The sequence below is a fragment of the Mustela nivalis genome, assembly GCF_964662115.1.
Source record: "Mustela nivalis genome assembly, chromosome: 14".
In the NCBI taxonomy this organism is placed as follows: Eukaryota; Metazoa; Chordata; class Mammalia; order Carnivora; family Mustelidae; genus Mustela; species Mustela nivalis.
Window position 1 is genome coordinate 70,562,491 of NC_139033.1, and position 25,848 is coordinate 70,588,338.

At 36.2% G+C, this 25,848-nt stretch overlaps 2 protein-coding genes across 4 annotated transcripts in view; one reads left to right on the plus strand and one right to left on the minus strand.

Moving 5' to 3' along the window:
* The window catches only part of METTL4 (methyltransferase 4, N6-adenosine), a 43,511-nt gene extending 40,971 nt beyond the window's left edge, over window positions 1-2,540 (minus strand). The window contains exons 1-3 of one of the 2 annotated variants that reach the window (XM_082698929.1): window positions 2,440-2,540; window positions 947-1,028; window positions 220-620 (exon numbers count right to left, since the gene is read on the minus strand). In XM_082698929.1, coding sequence (XP_082555055.1) covers window positions 220-612 — 393 coding nt within the window. In that variant the 5' untranslated portion in view covers window positions 613-620; window positions 947-1,028; window positions 2,440-2,540. The remainder of the gene's footprint in view (window positions 1-219; window positions 621-946; window positions 1,029-2,439) is intronic. The other variant, XM_082698928.1, reaches the window with a different exon arrangement.
* Window positions 2,541-2,561: 21 nt separating this feature from the next.
* The window catches only part of NDC80 (NDC80 kinetochore complex component), a 51,731-nt gene continuing 28,444 nt past the window's right edge, over window positions 2,562-25,848 (plus strand). The window contains exons 1-11 of one of the 2 annotated variants that reach the window (XM_082699431.1): window positions 2,590-2,710; window positions 3,642-3,804; window positions 4,210-4,319; window positions 5,656-5,733; window positions 8,185-8,308; window positions 8,387-8,559; window positions 9,257-9,359; window positions 17,123-17,212; window positions 20,005-20,098; window positions 21,312-21,418; window positions 22,156-22,300. In XM_082699431.1, coding sequence (XP_082555557.1) covers window positions 4,219-4,319; window positions 5,656-5,733; window positions 8,185-8,308; window positions 8,387-8,559; window positions 9,257-9,359; window positions 17,123-17,212; window positions 20,005-20,098; window positions 21,312-21,418; window positions 22,156-22,300 — 1,015 coding nt within the window. In that variant the 5' untranslated portion in view covers window positions 2,590-2,710; window positions 3,642-3,804; window positions 4,210-4,218. Of the gene's footprint in view, window positions 2,711-3,641; window positions 3,805-4,209; window positions 4,320-5,655; window positions 5,734-8,184; window positions 8,309-8,386; window positions 8,560-9,256; window positions 9,360-17,122; window positions 17,213-20,004; window positions 20,099-21,311; window positions 21,419-22,155; window positions 22,301-25,848 lie in introns of both variants that reach the window. The other variant, XM_082699430.1, reaches the window with a different exon arrangement.

Consider the following 25,848-nt stretch of genomic DNA (forward strand, 5'->3'; position numbering starts at 1 on the left):
CTCTCTCTGCCTGCCTCTCTGCCTACTTGTGATCTCTCTCTGTCAAATAAATAAATAAAATCTTTAAAAAAAAAAAATTACATTGGCTATAACTAAAACCTTCCTATGCTTTACGGATTGTTTTTTAGACTTAGTAAGTTGTAAGATATTTAAGATATTGGAATAATAAACTTCTCTGCATGTTCTGTAGAAAAATAAAAATGTATTAAAACTTTCTACCTTCCCAATAGAAATGCAGTTTTCTTCTTTAACACCATCCATTGGATCTTCCTTTTCATTCCTTTGTCGGCATTCTTTGTGAACAGTTGGGGTTATATAAGGTTTGGTGACATTAAATAGCTCAGATCGAAAAACGTATCTCTGTATGACGATTTTACAATTTCCTCTGGCATCATTATCTGGTTTAGTGGTAAAGTCAAAAGCACTAAATGTAGCAGAGGCTCCCAAAGACATCAAAGAATCCTTTTGAAGAGGATCAAAGTGGGCAGATGAAGTCGGTTCATTTTTACTGCAACGAGGCTCATGATGTTGATGAAGTTGGTAGTTTATGTTGTTAACGAAAGAAAGGTGATCTAATAACCATCCTGAAGAGAGCTGATGCACCACTGACATTCTCTTCTCTTAAAAAAGAAAGGAAATGATCCTCTGGAAATGAGGATCTAGATGTAAAACCCGATTTTCCAGATTAACTTCTTAAATGTCCTGCATTTCAATAAAAATATACTTCACATACACAGGTAATTTCATGCGCATGTACATAAACTTAACATATACACAAAAGAGAATTTGAGAATCATGATATGTTAAGGAAAATGTAATGTTTTAATATAAACTTTTAATTACAGGGTTGATAATTCAAACTTTTCAGCCAATTTAGCAAAAGAGCATTAAAACATGGTCTTATTTCTGGGATCCCAACTGAATCCTCCTGGGCCCTCCATACAACCTACTGTTCGTCCTTGAATCCAGCCACTAAGTCCACATCCTCCAAGTCACGAAGTCACTCAATTCTTAAAGATGAGAGTGTTCTGTCAAAGCAAAGAATACTACATTACCTTTGTGAATTCACCCTTTTTAATGAGATAAACCTAGAGAGGTCACATAATTTCCAGAGGAGTTGTTAGCAGATCAGTCCTTGTTTTTTCAAAGCACATTTGCCATAACAAGCCAGCCCATCAACACTGCCACACTTAACCACTGCTACCATAAGAGTGTGAAAAACAAAATGAAAGACTGGTCTAGGCAGAGCACAAGGCAATTTTAACAAATATCAGAAGTACCAAACCCTAACAAAATTGCAAGGTTATTGGTTCTGAGCAGTCCTCCTTCAGCAACTATGTTTTTTCAAAACCTCCTTTTTACAAAAAAAAACGGGGGGGGGGGCGGGGGTAAAGTTCTGGGTATTGCCTTCTAAATGTAGTATAATGAAGAACTTAAGAGGAGGATAGAATAAGTGTTTTAACACTACAGCTAGTAAGAGAGCATTTAGATCCAAACTTCTAACTCCATGTAGTGTCCGCAGTGTGACCATGGACAAGTTATTTAATCTCACTGAGTCTCAAATTCATCCATTTTTTATGATATCTCAGAAGGCAATTTAGAGAACTAAATGAGATAATCTAAGTGCTGCCCAGTGTCTGACACACAGCAACTGCTCAAATAAATGCTATTAGTGATGGTAATCCTGGTATTGGTCCTCCCTTCAGAGTCACCACTTGCGGTAACATAATGGCAAATGAGAGCAAGAAATTTAGTCAAGAAGACTAAAACTCAGAAAAGATGACATGCCCAATATTACAATTCGTTAACCGCAAATCTGCTCCAAGAATCAGTATGCGGACTTTGGCTCAAAGCTTTTCTCCCAAAGCCACCACTCTCCGGGTATTAGGCAGTACACGTCTCTGAGTTTAAACTCAGGGAAGCAGGGAAGTTCTGTTTTAACAAAGTACACTACGGTGCTTAAATCCTTTCTCTTCTACCTCTCCCCCTCACAACCAAACCCACCTTCTACCCTCTAGGGTTCCTCGTAGCTGTAGTCTTTGGCCACCACTAGAGGACCGTGAAACCCTCGCGAGCAAACTGCGAACCCGATCCTTAGCGGCCGCGGCGCCACACTAGATCCTCGAAGCCGGTGACACCCACCCTCAACAGTCCCTATCTCCTACCTCACCGCATCCCCTGTCAGAAAAACTGCACGACGTCTCCCAGACTTGCATCAGGAAAGAAGCAACCCTCTAAGGAGTGGTCATGAAAGACGCTACTTTCATAGCAAAGAAATTTTTCTACGAGTCAACGGGCGCTGCCATGTTGCTGTACGGAAAAAGCGTTTCCAGGGCGATTTGGAGCTCTCCACCCGCTCCTCAGAGACCTAGAGCGCCCAGGTCTTCAGCGCTAATTTTAGAAATCGGACCAGACTTTGTAGGGGACGCTTGCACTTACCAGAGACGCCAGTGTGCTGACCAGTGTGCTGATCGAGGCGGCAGGCGGCCAGCAATACGCACAATTCCCGCGACGGGGAGAGGCGCGGAAGAGTTGTGCACGCGTTCGACGTACGTGTTGACGTAGACGCTGGCGGAGATTTTAAAATTCGAACTGCGACGGCGGGTGGAGGGAGGAGTTGGTTGTTTCCGCGGCTGCTGTCCTGCCCGGTGAATAGTTGCACAGGTTACAGGAATTCGGTCCCTGGGTTGAGTCACGAAACTGGAAGAAGGTAATTAATGACTTTGAGTTAATTTTATGCAGTCAGAACTGTTCTAAGGGAGAAAGCGATGGCGCTAACAGCTTAGATTTAGAGGCCCTGAGGAGCAACGTTTTGGTGGCTGCCATTGTGAGAAGCCTCCTCCGGGCCGAGGCTGTACGGGGAGCAAGTTTCCCGGAGTCCAATAAATTTCAACTGACAGTGACTTCCAGGGGAGAAGAGGGAGACCTAAGGCCACTCTGGTGGGGAGCAGAGAGTCTGGAGGGAGGAAAGGGGAAGAACTGATGGGAGCAGGGAGAGGAGGGACCAAGATGAAGAACTGTTTGAGGTGTTGCGTTTGAGATCCTAGTGTAACGTCCTAGTGGGTGTGTAGGGAAATCTTAATCTTAAATTACATTTTACGTGAAGATTTGGAATGTACATGTAGGTGAGTGGGAAATTTGAAAGCATAGCAGAAACGTATAAAGATGTGAAAGAAATAGGTGGCAGAACAAGATGGAAAGAATGTGATCAGTTTAAAAAACAAAGGAGAGCCTAGAGAAGTGACAGGAAACCCAGAAATGTCCACAGGGCTGGAAATCCAGACAGGACCTGAGAAATCTAGGTGTATAGTGTCTAATGCCACAGAGATGAGGTAGGACCAAAAGATTTGCAATCGTGAGAATTCTAGGAGACAACTGCTCCAGTAGAGATGAAAGAAATGTTAATTTTCTGAGAAATAAGCAGCCTGTAGACCATTTTGTGGACCAGATAATTGATCCTTGTTGGAAGGGAGATTGAAGTAAGAGGGGCACTAATTAAATATAAATAGGAAACAGTGGATTAAAGACAGAGCAAGAGAGATGGACATTAGGAAAAGAAAACAACAGCTGTATTCTCTAAGACCAAAGTAAAGGAAACATCTTTTTTTTTTTTTTAAGATTTTATTTTTTTTATTTGACAGACAGAGATCACAAGTAGACTGAGAGGCAGGAGGAAGCAGGCTCCCCGCTGAGCAGAGAGCCCGATGTGGGGCTCAATCCCAGGACCCTGAGATCATGACCTGAGCCGAAGGCAGAGGCTTTAACCTACTGAGCCACCCAGGCGCCCCAAGGAAACATCTTGAGGTAGTTCTTGTCAGGTAGCCTCTGACTTTCCCAGTGAAAAGACGCAGCCAACAGCAATAAGGTGATCTGGGTTAGGCTTCAGGGCTTTAATTACCATGGATGTGTCAAGGCAGGAATTAAACCTTATTTATCATTGTGTCATTTCAGTTGCCTTGCACACTCAGGTGTACATGGTAGGCAGTTAGTAAATATTTGTGTGTGTTGAATATTTTTAAAAGAAGTTAAATACACATTCCCTGCAAATGAGGGCTTCACGTTCTATGAACAAGAGGGCCCAGGGAAAGATTATCTTGAAGAAACAATGCTCGGTTGCTTTCTGTTTGGGGATGAAGATAACAGCTGGTGTTTACTGAAGCATCTGTATCTGGGAAGATTTTTTAATACTGAATTCATTCATGAATGCAGGTGGTAAGCATGAAGCGCAGTTCAGTTTCCACCGGTGGTGCTGGCCGACTCTCCATGCAGGAGTTAAGGTCTCAGGATCTCAATAAACAAGGCCTCCATACCCCTCAAACGTAAGTCCTCGTGCCTGTCTTGGACAAAAAAAATCTGTGAAGATGATTAATATAAAAGTTTACTATGATGTTCTGATGAATCTTGTTTGTTCACATTGGTACCTAATTTGGGTTAATGAAAGCTAAAAATTGGCATATTATTAATTGTGTTTTATCTCATTTGTTCCTTAAATTTCCAAAGCTACAACCCTTGCCCAGCAACTCCTAAAAAGGACTGTTAATTCCTTTTCAGCATTTTTTCTTATTTTCTTCCTTTATTCTAGTCCTGCTTAATTCAAGCTTATTGCTAGAACTTTGAATTTACTGAAGTATATCCAACTTTACCAGAGTTATTACTTATTTGCTTGATGATAAGCTGTGGTTTAGAAGAGCCTACAGAACCACCTCTCCAAACTGTTTTCTTAGTATTCACTGGAAAATGGTATATAATTATACTATCATAAACAAGTTTTTCTCTTTAAGTTTGTTCTAATTAAAAGAAGGCTGTTTGTAAGCCACTGAGGGCTTTATCAACCCTGTGATACCAAGATACAAGTTACTTGCTAACTCTACTTAAATTACTTAGGTTTACATTGTATAAGCCTCAGCTACTTTTAGAAATTTGAATTATTTGTATCTTTAACTTCTGAAATCGGAAATTTTTTGTATTATTACACATTACGTACACTTAAAGATTTATGCCTGGAATTATATTGAAAACTAAACAGCTGTCACTGGTAATGTTTTGGGTTTGTTATTTACATAATGTATGTTCTTAGGTGTAGCTGCATTCTGATACAATAGGCCTTACAAGAAAAATGTTAAATGTAGCTATCATCCTATGATTGAAGATACCCATTTTTAAATTCTTTTCCTTTAAGGTTATCCATGAATGTACATACGTTAAAATGATTGAAATGAGAATATAGATAATGGTTTTTTCTACTTTCTTCTTAACATTTTAGCATTAGTACTTGTGCATGTTATTAGCCTATACCATTTTTAACAGCTACGATTGCTACTAAAAATTTTCATGATTCTGGGCCCCCGGGTGGCTCAGTCATTAAGTGTCTGCCTTCATCTCAGGTCATGATCCCAGGATCGAGCCCCACATTGGGCTCTTTGCTCTGTGGGAAGCCTGCTTCTCCCTCTGCTACTCCCCCTGTTTGTGTTCTCTCTTTTGCTATGTCTCTCTGTCAAATAAATAAAATCTTAAAAAATATATTTCTTTCATGATTCTGAATTATTTTTATAGGTAACAGAAAAGAGGTGCTAGTTCCAACGTATTTCCAAAAATTTCTTAAACTAATTTTTTTATATTTATTTTTTAAAGTTTGTCTTTTTCATTTTGTTAAAGCAAAGAGAAACCAACCTTTGGAAAGTTGAATATAAACAAACCCACATCTGAAAGAAAAGTCTCTGTGTTTGGTAAAAGGTAATGATATTTTTTTATTAGTTTTAATGAAGGGATTCTAAAAGAAATTGGATGGCGTGATCTCTGACAAAAGAAAGTTATAAGCTAGCTTTTTTCCGTTTTAAATGATGAAATGGTTATATCTGTTTTAGATAGTGCTAATAGATCTATCAGCACATTCAGACCACTATTTCATGTTATAAGTGAATAGATTAAAAATTCTATACCTAGCTTTCAGATAGTATGGAATCATAGCATTTTTAAATTTGGGGGAACCATCATCTAGTTCAACATTTTAGGCCCAGACTTTTTATACTCTTAAATATTAAGATCCCAAAGAGCTTTTTATTTTATGGGCTGTATTCACGGATATTAATCATATTAGATATTAAAACTGAAAAGTTTTTAATTATGCATTCATTGAATGTAAAATAATAATAACCCCTTACATGTTAACAAAAATATCATAAGTATATATATTTTTTCCAAATACAAAACTATTTCAGTAAGAAAAGTGATGTTGTTTTACATCTTTGCAAATCTCTTTAATGTCTGGCTAAATAGAAGATCGCTAGCTTCTCATATCAGCTTCCACATTGTTAAAATATCATATATCATAATAGCCAACCTCTGAAAAACTCCAGAGTACACTCATGAGAAAATGAGAATGAAAGGGGCAAGTACTATCTTAGTTTTTCAGTATGAAAATAGCTTTGACTTCTCAGATCTCCGAGATCACACTTTGAGAACCACTGGTTAGTGTAGATCAGTGGTTGCCTATGCTGAAGGTAGGGCAAATCTTGATTGTTAAAGAGTAAAAAAACTTTTGCAGTGATGAAAATGTTCAATATCTTCATATCTTCATTGTGGCAGAGATTACATGTGTGTATATGTTGTCAAACCTCATCATACTGGACACTTTAAACAGATACATTTTACTCTAAGCAAATTACAACTCAATAAAATTGATCAATTTTTTAAGAAATGATAAACCCCAAAACTGAAAAAATAATCTGTTCTTTTATCTCACCAAAACCAAATATAACTGTTTTAAGGCAAACCTGTTCAGTTGTTTTGAAATTATTCAGAGATGAAATGTTTGTTACATTACAAAAGTCTTTGCCTTTAAACCAAATTAAGCTTTTTCTGGTATTCATTCCTGCTGATGAAGAATCTTAAGACATTTTTGTATTGTAACTTTTCCCTCAGTGGTGAACCTCAGAGATAATGGTAATTATTATAAAAATCTAACATTTTCTGAGCCAGACATTGTTTTAAGTATTTTGTCTGTACTTACTCTTTTAATCAATCCTCAGAACTGCCCTGTGAATAGACACTGTTATTGTATCCATTTTACGAAAAGGAAATTAAAGCACAGAGAGATTAAGTAATTTATTTAGGGTCATACAACTAGAAACAAGAGAAAGAATTTGAAACCACAAACTCTGGTTCTAGGCCTTGTTCTCTTAAGCTATAAATTGAATGATACAGTATTTTGATCAGTTAGGGTATTCTCTTTTAACTTAAAAAGATGTCTAATAGTGCAGTTTTGTGTAGAGTAACAGCTGAGTCTATACATGTACTCCTTTTGGTAAAAAGAAAAAAAAAATAAGTAATAACAGTATGTAGAAAAGTGGTTCTCAAATTAGCAAATTCTCAGGGGAAAAAATAGCTAATCTGGGCTGTGGAATGAGAGAGCCCAAGCTAAAGAACTTTTAGAGCTTTGGCAGGAGAGAAGTTGAAAGCAGTAAGCAAACCTGCAGGGAGAAATAGATCTCTGATGAACAGAGTTCAAATATTACACCAATGTTCATTGCATCTCAGTTTTGTGGCATATGTTCAATAAAGAAAATTATTATTCTAAGGGTATTTAATAAGCTATAGTTGTTAGCCAAATCAGGCTACAAAGTTAGGCAAAAGGAACCATTATAAAAATATAAAGTTTTGTTTTGTGGGGAAGGCTTAGAATGGAACATATATGTTGCATCCGTTAATGACTAAAAAGTTGCACCATGTAAATTTATGGTAAATAAATTTCAGATACATAGTATTGCATGACACAAAAATATTCAAGAGAAAAAGCATACACCACCTATTTTAACATCTCAAAAGCAATTTTCCCACAAGAAATGATGTCAAATGTGGGGTTAAGAGTGAAGGAGCAATCGTAAAAGGCTAAAAAGGATGGCAAAAGGACTTGGGTTACTGAATAAACTTGGAGAATGGTTTTACAGAAGATCTAGTGGACTCAAAATGCACATTCTTAGGTGATGGTGTTAGGAATGCAAAGCACCACAGTGCATTTTTCTTCCCATCTCATTTTATACTTATCATGATTTGCCCTTTTTCTCTGCTTTGAATAAAAGAATTGAACTTTGATGTTGTTGCTGCTAGGAAAATACAAGATCACCTGAAATAATTTAGACTTGACCACTGCCAGAAATACTTTTGACTGGCTCTTTATGTTTCCAGAACTAGTGGACATGGATCCCGGAATAGTCAATTTGGTATATTTTCCAGTTCTGAAAAAATCAAGGACCCACGACCACTTAATGACAAAGCATTCATTCAGCAGTGTATTCGACAACTCTGTGAGGTATTTTATATTCTCTTAAGTATTTCCCAATAATTTTTCTATTATAAAGTGTTTGATGTTTCATAAAAATTTTTGTAGTTTCTTACAGAAAATGGTTATGCATATAGCGTATCCATGAAATCTCTACAAGCTCCTTCTGTTAAAGACTTCCTAAAGATCTTCACTTTTCTTTATGGCTTCCTGTGCCCTTCATATGAACTTCCTGACACAAAGTTTGAAGAAGAGGTTCCAAGAATCTTTAAAGATCTTGGGTTTGTATGTTATATTTATTAGCCTAGAGAGATTGTTGAAACACAAAGAAGAATCAGAGTCAATTAATTTGTAAAGATTCTGAGTTAGAAAAATCCTGTATTTAAGATCACTGTGAGCAGTATATCTTAGGTTAAATTTAAAAGGCAAGAAAAACCACTGTTTGAAGGTTATTGCAAAACTATAGAAGATAGTTCATAAGGCCTTCCAAATACTGAGATGACGAGGAATAGATAGGATGGGCTGGATACCACAGATTTTATAGAAGCAAAATAGACAGGATAGGAGGCCTGGAGAAAATGGGGTGGGTAAAGTCGAGAATGGCTGTGTAGAGTAAACATGGGAAGGAATGGATTTGAAAGAGTATACACATGTAGCTTATTTGGAGTACATTGAATTTGAGAGAACAAAAAATCTTTTAGGAGAGAAGGCCAGCATACTGGTTATAAATCAAGTTCTACAGTATTAGGTATACATGCATGAAATAATCTGCAGAGAAGAAACCAATGAGATTCTGAAATCTCATTTCAAAATAAGACGACCAAGGATGAAACCTTAATAAATATCTTCTAAATAAGTCAAGACTGTGGGTATATATGTGGAATATTTCTAATGTAACTTCTTGACAAATTTAGCCTTATTTTCACAAAATTAACATTGTTGGCCTCTATTTTTTTTTTTTTTCCTAATTTTTCATAGGTATCCTTTTGCATTATCCAAAAGCTCCATGTATACAGTGGGTGCCCCTCATACATGGCCACACATTGTGGCAGCCTTGGTTTGGCTGATAGACTGCATCAAGGTATTTGGTTTTTCATTTTAATTTTATATGTAGGAAATATTTTTTTTTCCTTATGATAGTGTTATTTCTCTGTGTCTTTTGCCAGTTATCTCAAAGTTTGCAACTGTTTTCATTTTCCAAAGCACATTTGCTTTTAAGTACTTCAGACTCTTAATAAATGCTTCTAGAGGTGAGAGTAAGGGATTACCACACTGGCAAGGAAATTATTTGTTTTCATGAGGTTTTAAAGCTTAAAAAAAAAAAAAAGTAGGAAATTATTTTCCCCATTATATACATAACATTACTTTGGTTTTTTTCCCCTTTATTAATTAAAATTCATATTCGGGGCGCCTGGGTGGCTCAGTGGGTTAAGCCGCTGCCTTCAGCTCAGGTCATGATCTCAGGGTCCTGGGATCGAGTCCCGCATCGGGCTCTCTGCTCAGCAGGGAGCCTGCTTCCTCCTCTCTCTCTCTGCCTGCCTCTCTGCCTACTTGTAACCTCTCTCTGTCAAATAAATAAATAAAAATCTTTAAAAAAATAAAATAAAATAAAATTCATATTCATTGAAAAAAATTTTGGAAAATACAGAAATACACAGAAAGTGATATACCCATAATCCCACGACTCAGAGACAACAATTTAAAACATTTCCTTGGCTGTAGTTTTAAAGATACAATTTTGCTATGCAAAGTATGTAGGTTTTTTTCTTTCAACTTTTGATGTATATTGACAAATTTCTCTGCAGAAAACTTGCATCAGTTAAAAGCTCCTCAACAATGTGAGCATATACCTTTCCCCATGGCATCTACATCATTCTTTTAAAATCTTTACCATTTGAAAGGTGAAAAAAATAGCTTAAACATATATATGTTATAAAAGGAATTGTCTTTATATGGTTTGTCATTACTATTTCTTGTGGACTTTTTTGCCATATTTTATGTATATATATTTTTTTGCTTTTATTAATTTTAACCTTTATAATTATAACCTTTATAAACCTTTATAAAACCTTTATTTATAACCTTTATAAAACCTTTGCTTATATTTATCAATATTTTAAACGAATGAGTGAAAATGTGATTTTTTTCATATTTGCAATTTTTCTTCTCAACTTGAACATATTTCACACTTATTACAACTGCCTATTTGTGTCTTTTGCCATTTTTCTATTTTCTTAATGATTTATAGGAACACCATTTTGAACATCAAAAATAGTCAGATTGGAGTAGTTAGCTCGTATGGATATGGTACAGATTTTTTTTCCCTTTTGACTTATGTGCTGTATTCTCACTATTGAGAAATACAAATTGTTATCTAGTCTAGTTTAGTCTCTTCCTTTTATAGTTTTTTTTTCTTCCTTTTATAGTTTGAGTTTCCTGTCCTTAGTCCTAAAATCCCTAAAACTAACACCATCCTCCTGACATTCTCTTGGCAATTGAAATCCCTTGACAAAATACAGGCAGGCACTGGGTGGTTGGATTTTGACCCAGAAGACATCTCAGTACTTTCAGCACCACCATTGTCAAGATAAGAGTAGAAATCCAATGACATAGTCCATTAATACACCTCACATTTTATTGAACTTTATGTATGATGTCTGTGCATTCAATCTGTTTCTCCTCAGTGATATCCATGGACGTTGGATAACTACCTCTCTTTTCCCACTACCAAATACTCCTCTTGTCAATGGAACGCTTTACCCTTGTTTCACTAAGCAGCTTATGTTATTCTTAAGTGGTTAGGAGATAGCATCCACAGTGATGCAAGACCTCATGGAGTACCTGCTTTGGCTTCTGTTGGAAAGGGACCTCTGGAGATGCCTCCAAATCTATTATATAGTAGAAATTTCCTCCTTGCTATATTGGTTTGCTTGAGGTGGTAGAACTGAACACTAGAAGAATCAATGAGAGATTGTAAGAATCAGTGAGACATCATATGTTTCTTGTTCTAATTATCTTTCCCACTTAACAGAGTCCTAGAAATTTAGCCAGACTTAGGATGGCCTCCTTTAGTCTCTGATATTAAAAAAATAAATTTTTTCTTCCACTTTTTTCCCTCCTATTTTTATAACTTCATTGTAGTTAAATAATCTTTATTGTTTCCTTCCTTCTGCTAACTTTGGACTTATTTTGGTTTTCTCTTTCTAGTTGCTTGAGGTATAGAGTTAGGTTTCTTTATTTGGGATCTGTTTCCTTGATGTATGCATTTGTAGCTGTAAACTTCCCTCTTTAAACTGGTTTAACTACAGCTTGGTATGTTGTGATTCCATTTTGATCTCAAGATACTTTTTCATTTCCCCTTTAATTTCTGGTTTGCTACATTGGTTGTTCAGGAGAGTGATATTTAACTTTCATGTTCCTGTGACTTTTTCAGTTTTCCTCCTATTGTTCATTTATAGTTTCATACCATTTTGGTTAGAGAAGATACTTGGTATGATTTCTTCTTGAATTATACTAAGACTTGAATTATACTGACTTGTTTTATGACTTAATATAAGTCATAAATGTTCTTTCCTAGAAAATGTTCCTTGTACTCATGAGAAGAATGTATATTTTGCTGTTGTTGGATATGTTTTGTGTATGTTTGTTGAGTCCATTTGGTCTATAGTGTTGTTCAAATTGCAACTTATTTATTCTCTGTCTGGATGATTTCCCCATTGTTAAGAGTGTAGTATTAAAGTCTTCCAACTATTATTGTATTGCTGTTATTTCTTTTAGTTCTATTAGTATTTGCTTTATATATTTAGGTGTTCCCATGTTGGTTGCATAAATATTTTATCTTCTGATGGACTGACTCTTTTATCATTATGTAAGGACCTTTGTTGTCTCTTTCTACCATTTTTAGTTTAAAGTCTGTTTTGTCTGATACATTTTTTCATCCCTTCACTCTCAGTCTTTATCTCTAAAATTAAAGTGAGCTTCTTGTAGGCAGCCTATTTTTGGATCTTATTTTTGTCCATTTAGTAATTCTGTGTCTTTTGGATGGAAAGCTTAATCCATTTGCACTTAAAGTAATTATCCATAGGTAAGGATTTATTGCCATTTTGTTCATAGTTTTCTGTTTTGTAGATCTTTTGTTCTGCTTGGTCCTTATTCTACTATCTTCTTTTGAAATGTGATGATCTTTGGTATCAGCATACTTTGACTATCATTTGTTTGTGTATCTACTTCATGTTTTTCCCTTGTGATTATCATAAGGCTTAGATAAAATATCTTTAAAACTATAACATTCAGGGCACCTGGATAGTTCAGTTGGTTAAGTGTCCAACTCTTGATGTCAGGTCTTGATCTCAGGTCATGAGTTCAAGCCTCACACTGGGCTCCATGCTGCGTGTAGAACCTAATTAAAAAAAAAATAAAATAACTATAACATTCTATTTTAAACCGATAGCTTCAATAACATTCATAAACTCTACACTTCCACTTCCCCTTTTACATTTTAGCTTATTGATGTTACAGTTTACATACCTTTTTATATTGTGTTTCCAATAACAGGTTATTGCATTTATGGTTCTTTTTAATACTTTTATTTTTTAACTATTAAACTAGAGTCATAAGTGAATTACACACCACCACATTAGAAAAGAAGACTTTAAAAAAAAATGTTTATGATATGATTATCATTATCAATGAGTTTTACACTACCCTCATATGTTTTTACAGTGTTAAGTAGCATCTTTTTGCTTCTACTCAAAGAACTTCCCTGTAACCTTCCTTGTAAGGCAGGTCTTGTGGTGGTGAACTCCCTCGGCTTTTATGTTGGAATGTCTATATCTCTCCTTCATTTCTTAAAGGCCGTTTTTCCAGATATAGTATTTTAGGTTGATAGTTTTTTTCCTTTCAATATTTTGAATATGCCATCCCTTTCTCTCCTGCCCTAAAACGTTCTATTGAGAATTACACCAATAGCCTTATGGGGGTTTTCTTGTCTGTAACTTCTCTCTTTTCTCTTTCTGCTTTCAAAATTCTTTGTCTTGATTTTTGACAATTTAATTATAATAGTCTCAACATAGCCCTGTTTGGGGTCCTGTGTGCTGCATGGATCTGGATGTCCATTTTTCTTTCTACATTTGGGAAGTTTTCATCTCTTACTGCTTTAAGTCTCTTATTGCTTTATACTTTATTTTTATACTTTATACTTTCATCTCTTATTGTTTAAAGTCTTTGTTGCTTTATACTTTCTATGCCCTTCTCTTTCTCTTCTCCTTTTGAGATTCCCATAATGCAGATATTATATCATTTGATGATGATCCATAAGTCCCATATACTTTTTTCTCTTTTTCATTCTTTTTTCTTTCTGTTTATGTGACTGGATAATTTCAAATGTCCTGTCCTCTAGCCCACTGATTCCTTCTTCTGCGTGGTTGACTTTGTTTTTGTTTTTGTTTTTTTTTTAAGATTTTTATTTATTTGACAGAGGGAGAGATCACAAGCAGGCAGAGAGGCAGGCAGAGAGAGGTAGGGGGGAAGCAGGCTCCCTCCTGAGCAGAGAGCCCGATGTGGGGCACTATCCCAGGACCCTGGGATCATGACCCGAGCCGAAGGCAGAGGCTTTAACCCACTGAGCCATCCAAGCGCCCCTTGACTTTGCTTTTGAAGCTCTCTGTTTAATTCTTTAGATCAGCCTTTTTTTTACAGCTCTCATTTGATTTTTTTTTAATAGTGTCTGTTTCTTCATTGAATTTCTTGTTTTGTTCATACATTGTTTTTCTAATTTTGTTTAGTTGGCTGTGTGTTCTTATACCTTAGTAAATATTTTTGAGAGGATTATTCTGAATTAGTTCATAGATCTCCATTTCTGTAAGGTCAGTTATTGGAGCTTTATTAGGTTTCCTTTGGTAATGTCATGTTTACCTTATTTTTTATGATCCTTGATTCCTTATGATGGTACCTGCACATTTGAGTAAGTGGTCTCTTCTTCACATTTGACAGGTTCTCTTCTAGAGACAGTTCTTTACCAGTCAGCTCACATTGGGTTTTTAGATGTATCTAGATGTATAATGTGCTTGGTTAGGTGGGGCTTGTATCAGGGTCTATTTTGGGGAAAGGTCACTGCCCAAGCTGTGAAGTTAGGAGAGAAGGGGAAGTGCTACTCTACAGTACGAAAAGACTGCTGGCTCTGTTCCCTGCCATATTCCCAGGTGCTCTGGTTAGGTTTTCTGGTCAGGTGGCGCTGGAGACTGTATTCAGTTTTGGGTAGCACCATAAATTATCTTCCCTTTCCTACTGGGGTTTCAGATCAAGCCTCAGCCAGCAAAGCTTTTTGGGAATCAAATCAGAGAGAATTGCATGCTTAGCTTTCTGAATAACAGGGCTGTTGTCTTGGGTCTGCAGAAACAGAGCCACTGAGCAGGTTCTCCACTCAATTGCTGTAACTGGGGCTAGAGGGGAGGCTATTGAGATTCCATGAGCTCTTGTAAGTTTTTCTGGTTAACAGGGCTGGAGGTTGTGTTTAGCAGTGGACAGGGCTATGGATCAGTTTCCCTAACAGAGTAGAGGAAGATAACAGACCCAAGGCTGGCAAGATTCTTCTTGGGAAGCTAATGAGGCAAACCTGTGCTCCAGACTCTGGCCAGACGGAGTTGCTGACTTTCCTCTGCAGGTGGTCAAAGCCCCAACCAAGCTCTCTTCACCAGCTCCTGAGCCAGGCAGTTTTCCAGATGCTCCAGCTAGGTTTCCAGCTTGAACAGAGCCAGAAGCTATACTAGCCATGGGTAAGGTTATGAATTAGTTCTCCTGCCTGAGCAGAGCAGGAGAATAGGCTCTAGTTGCTCTTTGTGGTCTTGACTTAAACCAACCCATGCCCCAAGTTTATTGTCCAAATGAGGTCCCTAGCTTTGCTCAGTGGATGATCACTACTGCCTTCCAGGCTCTTAGCTCAGGTATTTCTGAGCTGAGAAGCATTTCAGGAGTCTAGACAGGCTTTCTGATCAGGTCGAGCTAAGGGCTATACTGAGCAGTGGGTGGAGCTATGGATTAACTCCCCTACTTGGGCAGAGGGGCAGGCTCAGGCTTTCTGAGTTCTTTTCTCCTCTCTTATATTTCACTATATAGAGAAGTGGTATACTGGAAAATAATCACCTTTTACTGAAAAAATATTACTCAAGTCCACATTTCCATTACCTCTATACAGTTTCAGGTTGAAACTATTTCAACCAAATCTCTTCAGTTTGGAAGAACTTTTAATTCTGGTAGTAATGTTTTATATAGCTCCTGGTGAGTTGTTTGTCCCTCAATAAGGGTCTTTTTTTAACTTAATGGAGTATCAAGAATTTTCACATGGACCTTTGACAAATCAACAGAAACACTTATCTACCCTGATAACAAGGTAGAAGATTCTGTTCTTCATCTTGGGCTCTGCCCTACATGTCTTTCAGACTTAGTTAAATCTCACTGTGGGGTACCTGGGTGGCTCAGATGGTTAAGCATCTGCCTTCGCTCAGGTCATGATCAAACCTGAAGGGATCCTGGGATCAAGCCCCATGTTGGGCTACCAGCTCAGCGGGAGTCTGCTTCTCCCTCTGCCTCTCCCCCTGCTTGTGCTCTCTCTTTCTCCATCTCTATCTCTCTCAAATGAATAAATAAAATCTTTAAAAATAAATAAATTTTTAAAAATCTGATTACTGAGGCCTTGTCAAGGGAAGAAGTTGTAAAAGATGAGTTAATAGAGTTTGCCTGCCTTCACCTTAGATGTACAAAAAGTCTTATATGAGTGTCTTTGGAATAGGATAGAAGTAGATATGGCAAGCAAATCTGGGCTAAGAACTTAGGAATCTGATATGTAAGTTCTGGGATAAGAAAAATTAATGAAATATTTTTAGTAGAAACCACATTCCTTTTTCATTCCTAATGCATGGTACTTCTCTTAGAACCTTACTGTGCATTATACTAGATACACATTTATAAGTTTACATTTCATAGCAATTTTATTTACATTTTCTAGTGATTTTTTTCATGTTTGGAAGGTTGTATTTTTAAAACAATTTATAAAAATAGGTGTTCCAAAATGGAATTTCTTTGCCTTAAAAACCCTTAGCCAGGGGCGCCTGGATGGCTCAGTGGGTTAAGCCGCTGCCTTCGGCTCAGCTCATGATCTCAGGGTCCTGGGATCGAGTCCCGCATCGGGCTCTCTGCTCAGCGGGGAGCCTGCTTCCTCCTCTCTCTCTCTCTGCCTGCCTCTCTGCCTACTTGTGATCTCTCTCTGTCAAATAAATAAATAAAATTTTAAAAAAAAAAAAAAAACCCTTAGCCATTTTCCTTTTGGCTTACTATTATAAACATCTGTTTTGCTATAATATCTGTTATCACTTTTAAGCTTTAACAATTGCATTTCTGAATATTTCATATTGTGATCAATCTGAAGTTCATATTTATACATACTGAAGGAGTCTGTAGATAACATTTAAGCACCAAATTTGAGTTCATATAAAAGAAGAATAATCCTTTTTGGTTCACCTTTAATGTGGCAGGCTTTTTTTTAAGTTTCTCAGAGTTCCATCAAAACGTGTATTATCTCTCAATGAATTAGTAGTAGTATAAACATCAGCATATTTTGTAGAAGTAAATATGGAATCCATCCTTTTCTAATTCTAATGGATTAAGTTGCTAAAATAGCAAAAGGATTACATTTTAATGCTCAATAATATGATCTCTCTAAAGACTTTCAGCCTTGCAATAATGTAAATGCTTCTAAAAGTGACACTAAATCAAATGTTACAAAACATGAAAGCTATGTGTTTTTCTCACATTTCATCAACTTAAATATGTTGCTTGTGTACTTACTAGTTACATAATGCCATGAAAGAAAGCTCACCTTTATTTGATGACGGACAGCCTTGGGGAGAAGAAACTGAAGATGGAATTATGCATAATAAGGTACCTTACATTAACACAAACATTAGTTACCTTGGTATTTTAACTGTGTCACTATTGAAATTAATGCAGTCAGGCACCTAGGTGGCTGAGTCAGTTGTCTACCTTTGGTTCAGTCAGTTGTCTGCTTTTGGCTCAGGTCGTGATCCCAGGGTCCTGGGGTAGAGCCCCACCTCAGGTTCCTGCTCAGTGGGGCCTCTGCTTCTCTCTCTGTTCCTCCCCCCGCTCATGCTCTCTTACTCTATCTCTCCCAAAAATAAATTAAAATCTGGGGCTCCTGGGTGGCTCAGTGGTTAAGCCGCTGCCTTCGGCTCAGGTCATGATCTCAGGGTCCTGGGATTGAGTCCCGCATCGGGCTCTCTGCTCGGCAGGGAGCCTGCTTCCTCCTCTCTCTCTCTCTGCCTGCCTCTCTGCCTACTTGTGATTTCTCTCTGTCAAATAAATAAATAAAATCTTTAAAAAAAAAAAAATTAAAATCTTTTAAAAAAAATTAATATAGTCTTTTGTAGAGTTTGTCTTTTTGCTTCCTGAAAAATTTTAAAATTGAATTTTTTTTCATCTTAAATTTATTCTTGGAATCACATTGTAATTTCTTAAAATTAAGTAGGCATAGAAATTTTAAATGTTAACTAAGGGAGGCACATGGGTGGTGCAGTTGGTTAAGTGTCCAGCTCAAGTCATGATCTCAGGGTCATGGGATCGAGTCCTGCAGCTGGCTCCATGCCCAGCTTGGATTCTGCTTGAGACTTTCTCCCTCCCCCTCTGCTCCTTTTCCCCCATGAGCGGCCACATGCTTATGTACTCACTCGTGCACTCTCTCTCTCTAAAATAAATAAATCTTTTTTTAAAAAATAATTAATTAAATGTTAACTAAGTAAGTAGAAAAGCATGGAAATTGGAATTAAATCGTAACATGTTATTTTCTTATATATAAATACATTTCTTTCCTTGCCTACCTTTTATAATGAAGATAGCAGTACTGGCAACATAAGTCTAAGATAGTTCTTTGTCAATAGAAAACATAAGTCTTAAAATACTACATGTAGGGTTTATGTTTTGTTTTGGCCTTTTTAGTCAGGCGTATTACCACTTAGATCCAAGTTACCACTTCCAAAAGAGAGTGAGATAAAAGTAAACATGATCTAAGTTGGTTCCCAATCCATACTTTACTAGAGCCTAAACTATGTAACTAACCTCACCCTATTTCCTAAAATAAGCAAATGTATGTGTCTGAATAAAGCAAATACTACCTCTAAGGAATAGATTTATAATATTAAGATTAAAATTAATGTGCCCTAGCACATGTAAAAGATCAATCACCATGCAGGTCCCTAAAAAGAAAACTTACTTTCTGTGCTAATTCTAATCAGCACTCTTTGGAGCATTTGCAATAAAAAGAAATTGGCAAGAAACTTTAGTCTCAATTTTTATTACTACCTGGGAAATAGGTCAAGGAGGTATGATTACTTTTTTTTTTCTTTTTAAACAGAGTAACCATACCTTTTACTGCTTCAGCAATGACCCCTGGTGGAGAAGCAGTTAGAAAGCCTTGGATCCTACCCCAGAGAATTCTCCCGTGTTACAATATGTGCCCTGGACTAGATTTATCTGTACCTCATTTTGCAGCCAAATATAACACTTACTAAATATTAAATTTTTTAACATTTATCCTGAAGGTTAAACCAGTAAAAGTTATTCTTGTAATTTTAGCTGTTATTTCAAATGACAATATACAAGAGCAGGACTTTAGAAATTTTAAAGCACTGCTCTATATAAAATATTATTTGAAAATATTTTAAATTAAAGGTTATCAAAGTATACAATTTCACCAGATTCTGAGCCTCACCTTGTGGATCCAGAAACTCAGTTTGTTAGTAGCAGAGCATTTGACTGTAGAAATTTGATTTTTTTTATATCATCAAAATTGACCAAGCTTAAAGAAACTGATTCACTGTCACCAAATTCACCAGAAACTGATCTGAAATAGAGTGAAAATATATTAATTTATCATCAGTGGTATACCTTTCTAGTTAGAGGAATACTCATACTGCCTATTTAGGGTACCCTTTCCATATCAACCAAGTAATATGGAGGTTGTTTAATTAGCAAAGAATCAGCGCAAAGGGAATTGGTTTGTCTTGAGGGATATTTATTTCATATAGGCTTTGGAAAATTCTAATCAGTCATCCGTACCTCCTAACAAAGCACACATCTTCAGTGACCAAAACACCTCGTAATGGCAAAATACAGTGTTTTTTTCTCTTGGATAAATATTAAGAATGCAAATATTCTACTATTTAGATATCTACTAACCATGCCATTCTTTTTAGACTGAAGTTAACAATGTAACTACAGCTTTCATTCTGATTTTCACAGCTAGACTTAGTTTAATTGGACTTTACATCATCATCAATTCATTTAAGTTTTTCATAAGGTTAATTGCATAAAGATGAATGAGCATTTTATGTTGACTTATATTTGTTAATAAGCTTCCTTGTTTGACCTCAAAATTCTGAATGTATGGTTTCTTTATTGTTTACTAAGTATCACCTTTATCCAAATTTAAGTTGTTCTTTATTATTTTCAGTCACATTACAAGTAGCAGACTAAGTAAATCTGTGCAACATAATTAATGATAGATCCTAGGTTTGTGTCTCATTTATAGGAGTTCTTATAACTAAGTATTCCTGACTTTTCTTTTTTTTTTAATTCAAGTTTAAATTTTCACATAGAAAAATGAAACAAACTAAATAGAGAATAATAGCTTTGTTTTTAAATCTGCTTAACCCAATCAGTTGTTTTTGGACTACACCATAAAATGCTATGAGAGTTTCATGACTGGGGCTGACAGTTTTGAAGAGATGAATGCAGAGTTGCAATCAAAGCTGAGTAAGTGTTCTCATTCCTAGTGTGCTTGCTATTACTCATGTATAAAACTCTTTTTGTGGAGTTGTAGCTCATTTTACCACACCCAGTTTATGTGAACTACTCTAAATGTGTTTGCATGCCTACTAATTTTTGTCTTCATTGTTTCTTTGGTGGAGAGAAGTGATAGTAAGCAGGAAAGAATTCCAGTTTTGGAGGCAAACCTCTTCCTGGCTACGTGACCTTAACAAATTACTTAACCTGTCTAATGAGGTTTTGCAAGATTAGGTGGCCATGTATGTTGAGTATCAGACACACTACCAGGAACACAGAAGATAAACAGCAAATGTTATTCCTGTGATATTCCTATGATATTCTTGCTTTATTGTTTGAGAAATTACCAATTAGTGAGAAGTCTTAAGATCCCTTCAAAATGTGTGACAGGCAGTTAATGAGCCATTATATTTCCAATGAAAGAAATTCTTCATTATATTTCCACTCTGTTATAACCAAGGGACATTCAGTATTTCCTAGCTAACTCTAAAGTGGTCCAGAGGAATTAATTTAATCTTTTTTCCTTTATTGAAATAGTCTTAAATGTAAAATGGTAGAATGGTGGCTAAAAGATAAATTTAAGATGTGTAAAACTATTTCTTCAATGAAATCAATCAAAACAGGAGAATATCACTTTGCCACTATCGGCACAAAAGGTGAAAGCATTTCCCCTATGTTCCCATTAGACGTATCTTCCTGAAATAACAAGACAGTTTCAGCTTGTCAGCATAAGAAAGGGAGCAAGGTAAATGATGTTTCATTTTAAAAGAGGAAAATTCATAGTGATCTAATATAAAAAGCATCTAGTGAATTCATTTATTGACACAATATTTATTGTATACCTACAGTGGGCAAGTCACCTTAGGCACTAAGGATACAGTAATGAATAAGAGATAGAAAATCCCTGTCCTAGGAAGTTACCTCTACTAGAGATAATAATCAAATTAAAAACCATAAATCAAAGGGTGGTAACTCCAAGAACAAACATAAAGCAAGGTAAGAGGGTAGAAAGTGTAGTGAATTGGAAAGGTTTGCTATTTTAGAGGGTAGGATATCCTTCACTGGTAGCATTCTGAGCAGAGACCAAAAAGGAAATAAGGGAAAGAGCAATGGTGAAGACCCAGGGGATAAATGTTTCTAGGCAGAATTGAGATCTTACTAAGTTTTGGGGTTTTCTCTCCAGAGGATTTGTTTAATGTAGATGCTTCCAAGCTGGAATCATTAGCAGCAAAAAACAAAGCACTGAATGAACAGATTGCAAGATTGGAACAAGAAAGAGAAAAAGAACCGGTTAGTAAACATGTTTATTTCATGAGTAGGTTTATATACTTAGCTGTTTTGGACTATTGGATCTCCTTAGAGAACACCAGCTATTTCTTTATCCAAAAAAAAAAAAATTAACAAAATAAGCTTCTTAAATGTTAATTTTTTTTTACATAGGACAGAACTCTCCATGAAAACATGTTTGGTATCTCTAGAGCTTTGTTTTCCCTTGTGATCTCTCAGTCTTGAACTAATGGTGTTCAGAATATGATGAAAGAATCTTACCTATTTACATAAGTCCAAAAAGATCTTTTGAACAAGATCCCCATGTTTCACACCTCTAGGGAGCACAATTTATAAGAAGCCCTGAGTTAGTGAAAAGGGAATGGCGATAAGTGTGTTTATGTAATGTTACTGTATTCTAAGAGCTTTCTAAAAGCTAGATGATAATATCCAGATACCTAATTTTATTTGGGGTTTTAATATTAATGAATCGCCTAGACTGTTCTGTAAAACATCAGATTTTAAATGTTTCTGCTTATTCATTCTGGCCCTTGACTTTTTGTATCCCAAACTGACTTCCCAAAAAGTACCTTTTCTTAATTAGGTAATAACATAACAGCAAAGTTCCTTTTAGTTCTTTGGCTCCCTCTAAAAGGGATAGAAAATGCTAATAAACCTTTCTCTAAGATGAATTTTAAACTATTGTGTTATTTTCAAGTAAAGGAATGGTTATCAATTAGAATTTATTTTTTCTTTTAAAGAATCGTCTGGAGTCATTGAGAAAATTGAAAACTTCCTTACAAGCAGATGTTCAAAAATATCAGGCATACATGAGCAATTTGGAGTCTCATTCAGCCATTCTTGACCAGAAACTGAATGGTCTTGATGAAGAAATCTCTAGAGTAGGTAAGCACAACCAATGCTAAAAGAGGACCTTCAGACTGGAATGGGGACCTGCCTGGGGTTTATCACATACACAGACAACTTTGTCATCCATATCATTTTTTCGTTAATGATGAATGGCTATAGCAGGCCACCAAATTTTCAATGCCTTCTGCATATATTAGTTTTCTGAGGCTGCTATCGAAAAAACCCACAAAATTGGTAGTTTAGAAAAATAGAAATTTGTTCTAAAGGCCATAAATCCAAAATTTAGCACAGCCAAGCTCCCTCCAAGGACTCTAGGGAAGAATTCATTCCTTGTCTCTTCCAGCTTCTATTTCCTGATGGTATTCCTGAGCTTTTGACCATGTCACTCCAATTTCTGCCTTCACCCACACATTGCCTTGTCTCTGTATGTGTGTCTCCTCTTCTGTTTGTGTTTGTTTCTCTCAGCCTCTATCTTTTAAGAACATTTATGATGTCATTTAGGACCCACTGGATAATCCAGGGTGTAATAATGAGATGAGATAATCTCATCTTAAAATATTTAATAATATCTGCAAAAAACCCTTTTCCAAATAAAGAAATATTTACAAATTTAGGATTTCATATGTTTGGGTAACCATTATTCAACCTAATACACCTTCTAACATGTTCTGTTGTCTGATTTTTTAAAGCCCAAGAGGGACCTAATCTAAAAACATATGATACCTGATATAAATTTATATTCTATTCTGCCTTGTAATTAATAAGCCAGATTCTTAAACCTCTCCTGGCTTCGGTCTGCTATAATTGTCTTATTACTACTACCTCCTAAACCACTTGGCAACTTAAGCTGATTGAAAAAGTAAGATGGAAAGATGAAAGTACTACAGTTCTTTGGAAGCAAAAGCCCAATTAAAGAAAGTGTGTTTATATCCTGTGAGTTCCTAACCTTGTTTTTCATAAGCACATATCAGTCATAACTGTAAAATTAAAAATATTGTAACACATGGATTGATATTTCTGTACTGCCAGAAGGCAAGCAAAGGGAAGTATTCATAAATCACAGAGCCATTAGATGGCACTTTACAAAATGAATAATCCTATGGACCTATTGTACTATTTTTCTAGGTGTTTGTCCACTTCAGTTTTATTCTTACAGGATTTTACAGACTGTGTCTGTCTCACATAGGATTTGTGTAGATAGTCCTTAGGATATTTGATTTAATGCTTAGTCTATATAATATTAACCATCTGTCAAGTCAAAGATAATAATTATATGGAGTATTTGTTTAAATCAGCTTATTTTTGGGGCGCCTGGGTGGCTCAGTGGATTAAAGCCTCTGCTTTCGGCTCAGGTCATGATCTCAGGGTCCTGGGATCGAGCCCCGCGTCGGGCTCTCTGCTCTGCGGGAAGCCTGCTTCCTCCTCTCTCTGCCTGCCTCTCTGCTTACCTGTGATTTCTCTCTGTTAAATAAATAAATAAAATCTTAAAAAAAAAAAAAAATCAGCTTATTTTTTCCAAATAATTCTGATTACATATATTAGATTTGCTCTAAACCAAGCCTTTAAATAATTTACAGTTGGCCCCTAACATTTGTTCTCCGTGATGACAAGAAGCCATAAACTAATTTTTTATCATAACAATATTTGTAAGGCAGGGATGCCTGGATGGGTCATTTAGTTAAGCATCTACCTTCAGCTCAGGTCATGATCCCAGGGTCCCGGAATGGAGTCCCATATCAGCTCCTTGCTCAGCAGGGAACCTGCTTCACCCTCTGCCTGCCGCTTCCTTTGCCTGTGCTCACTCTCGCTCTCTGACAAATAAATAAAATATGTTCAAAAAACACCTATTTGTAAATCAATACTTTATAATAGTCTGTCTTCCTCATTGGTATTTATCAAGAGAATTTTCATTTTCCTACTTTTCCTGTGAGAATTTTTTCCCCATAATTGCAAGCTAAAGAGGTGAAAGAGATACTTTAGCCATCATTTACTATTCTAGATTGATTTAATTTGGGATAATAATTTTTATAACTTAAACTAAGATGTTTTTATTCTGAGTATTTTAAGTTTCATAATTTTTTTTAAAGATTTTATTTATTTATTCAACAGACAGAGATCACAAGTAGGCAGAGAGTCAGGCAGAGAGAGAAGGGGAAGCAGGCTACCCGCTGAGCAGAGAGCCCAACGTGGGGCTTGATCCCAGGACCCTGAGATCATGACCTGAGCCGAAGGCAGAGGCTTTAACCCACTGAGCCACCCAGGCGCCCCTTTCATGATTATTTAAAGTCACTCACGGCCAAGAATCAAAAAGACCTAATTAAACTGTCTGGATATAAATAGATCTAGAGATAGGAAGGAAGAGAGAAAGATCGATAGATGGATGGATGTACATTGTACAGATTCCTGTGATATATAATGTTTTACTTCATCTATTTTTATTTTGAACTCAAATGTGGGACTTCACAAGAACAGTGCTACAATAATGAGTTATAACAAAGCTAAGATCTTGATCCTGTAAAGCCATGGAATCATTGTCTTGGCCCATTTGGTCATGCATATTCTCATCCATCTATTCCAGCCTGCCTAAAAGTACTGTCATATTCTTTATAAGCTGTGAATAACAAAAGGTTGGAAAATACCATTCTATATAACCCCAAATATTTTAAGTTTGATAACGTTTCTTGCCCTTTGCATGATCATTTCCTGTTCGTAAGTATCATTTTGTCTTAGTACAATAATATACTCATTCTTGCTTATAAATTTTGGCAAATAGAAGGGCACTTGGGTGGTGCAGTCATTTAAGCATATGACTCTTGGTTTCAGCACCAGTCATGATTTGGGGGTCCTGGGATCAAGATCGAGCCCCATATCAGGCTCTGCTTAGTGTGGAGTCTGCTTGAGATTCTCTCTCACTTTGCCCCTCCCGCCTGTACTCACACTCTCTCAAATAAATAAATACTTAAAAAAAATTTTTGGTAAGTAGAGCAAGAACTTAACCACTGTAGTTACTTACTGTTTGATCAAACTACTGAAAATGCCCATGAATAAGAATAAAGTGATGTATTTAAATATAAATATTTTTATATTTGTGAAGAATTTGTGGGGTTTTTGATTATTGCTGAGAATCATGCTGGAGTATAAAAATCATTTGAACTGAACATTGGCAGACTATTCCTTTTAAGTGTAATAATTCTTTTTTTTTTTTTTAAAGGAATATAAAACTATTTATTGACCACTGTTTACCAGTATTTACAATAAAGTAAACAATACACAGTTGGATAACATTGACTACAAAGTTACTGTTTTTCCTGGTTTCTGCTGAACCAGTAACTCAAATACTGAAAAGACTGAGCCTACATGTCAGGAATGAACTGGGGTAAACAAAAAACATGCAGGTGAAGAATTTGGATTATACAAGCCTGTCCACCCATTTACTCCAGCACGTGCTAAACTGCCAGCATCTCTAACCATCTGATTATGATTAGCTTCCATGAAGGAAGTTGTAGACAGTCCATGAATCGTGACCTTTTAGTCAATACAGCACAGAGAATTTCAACTTCTTAAAAAGGAATGGTTCACTAGAA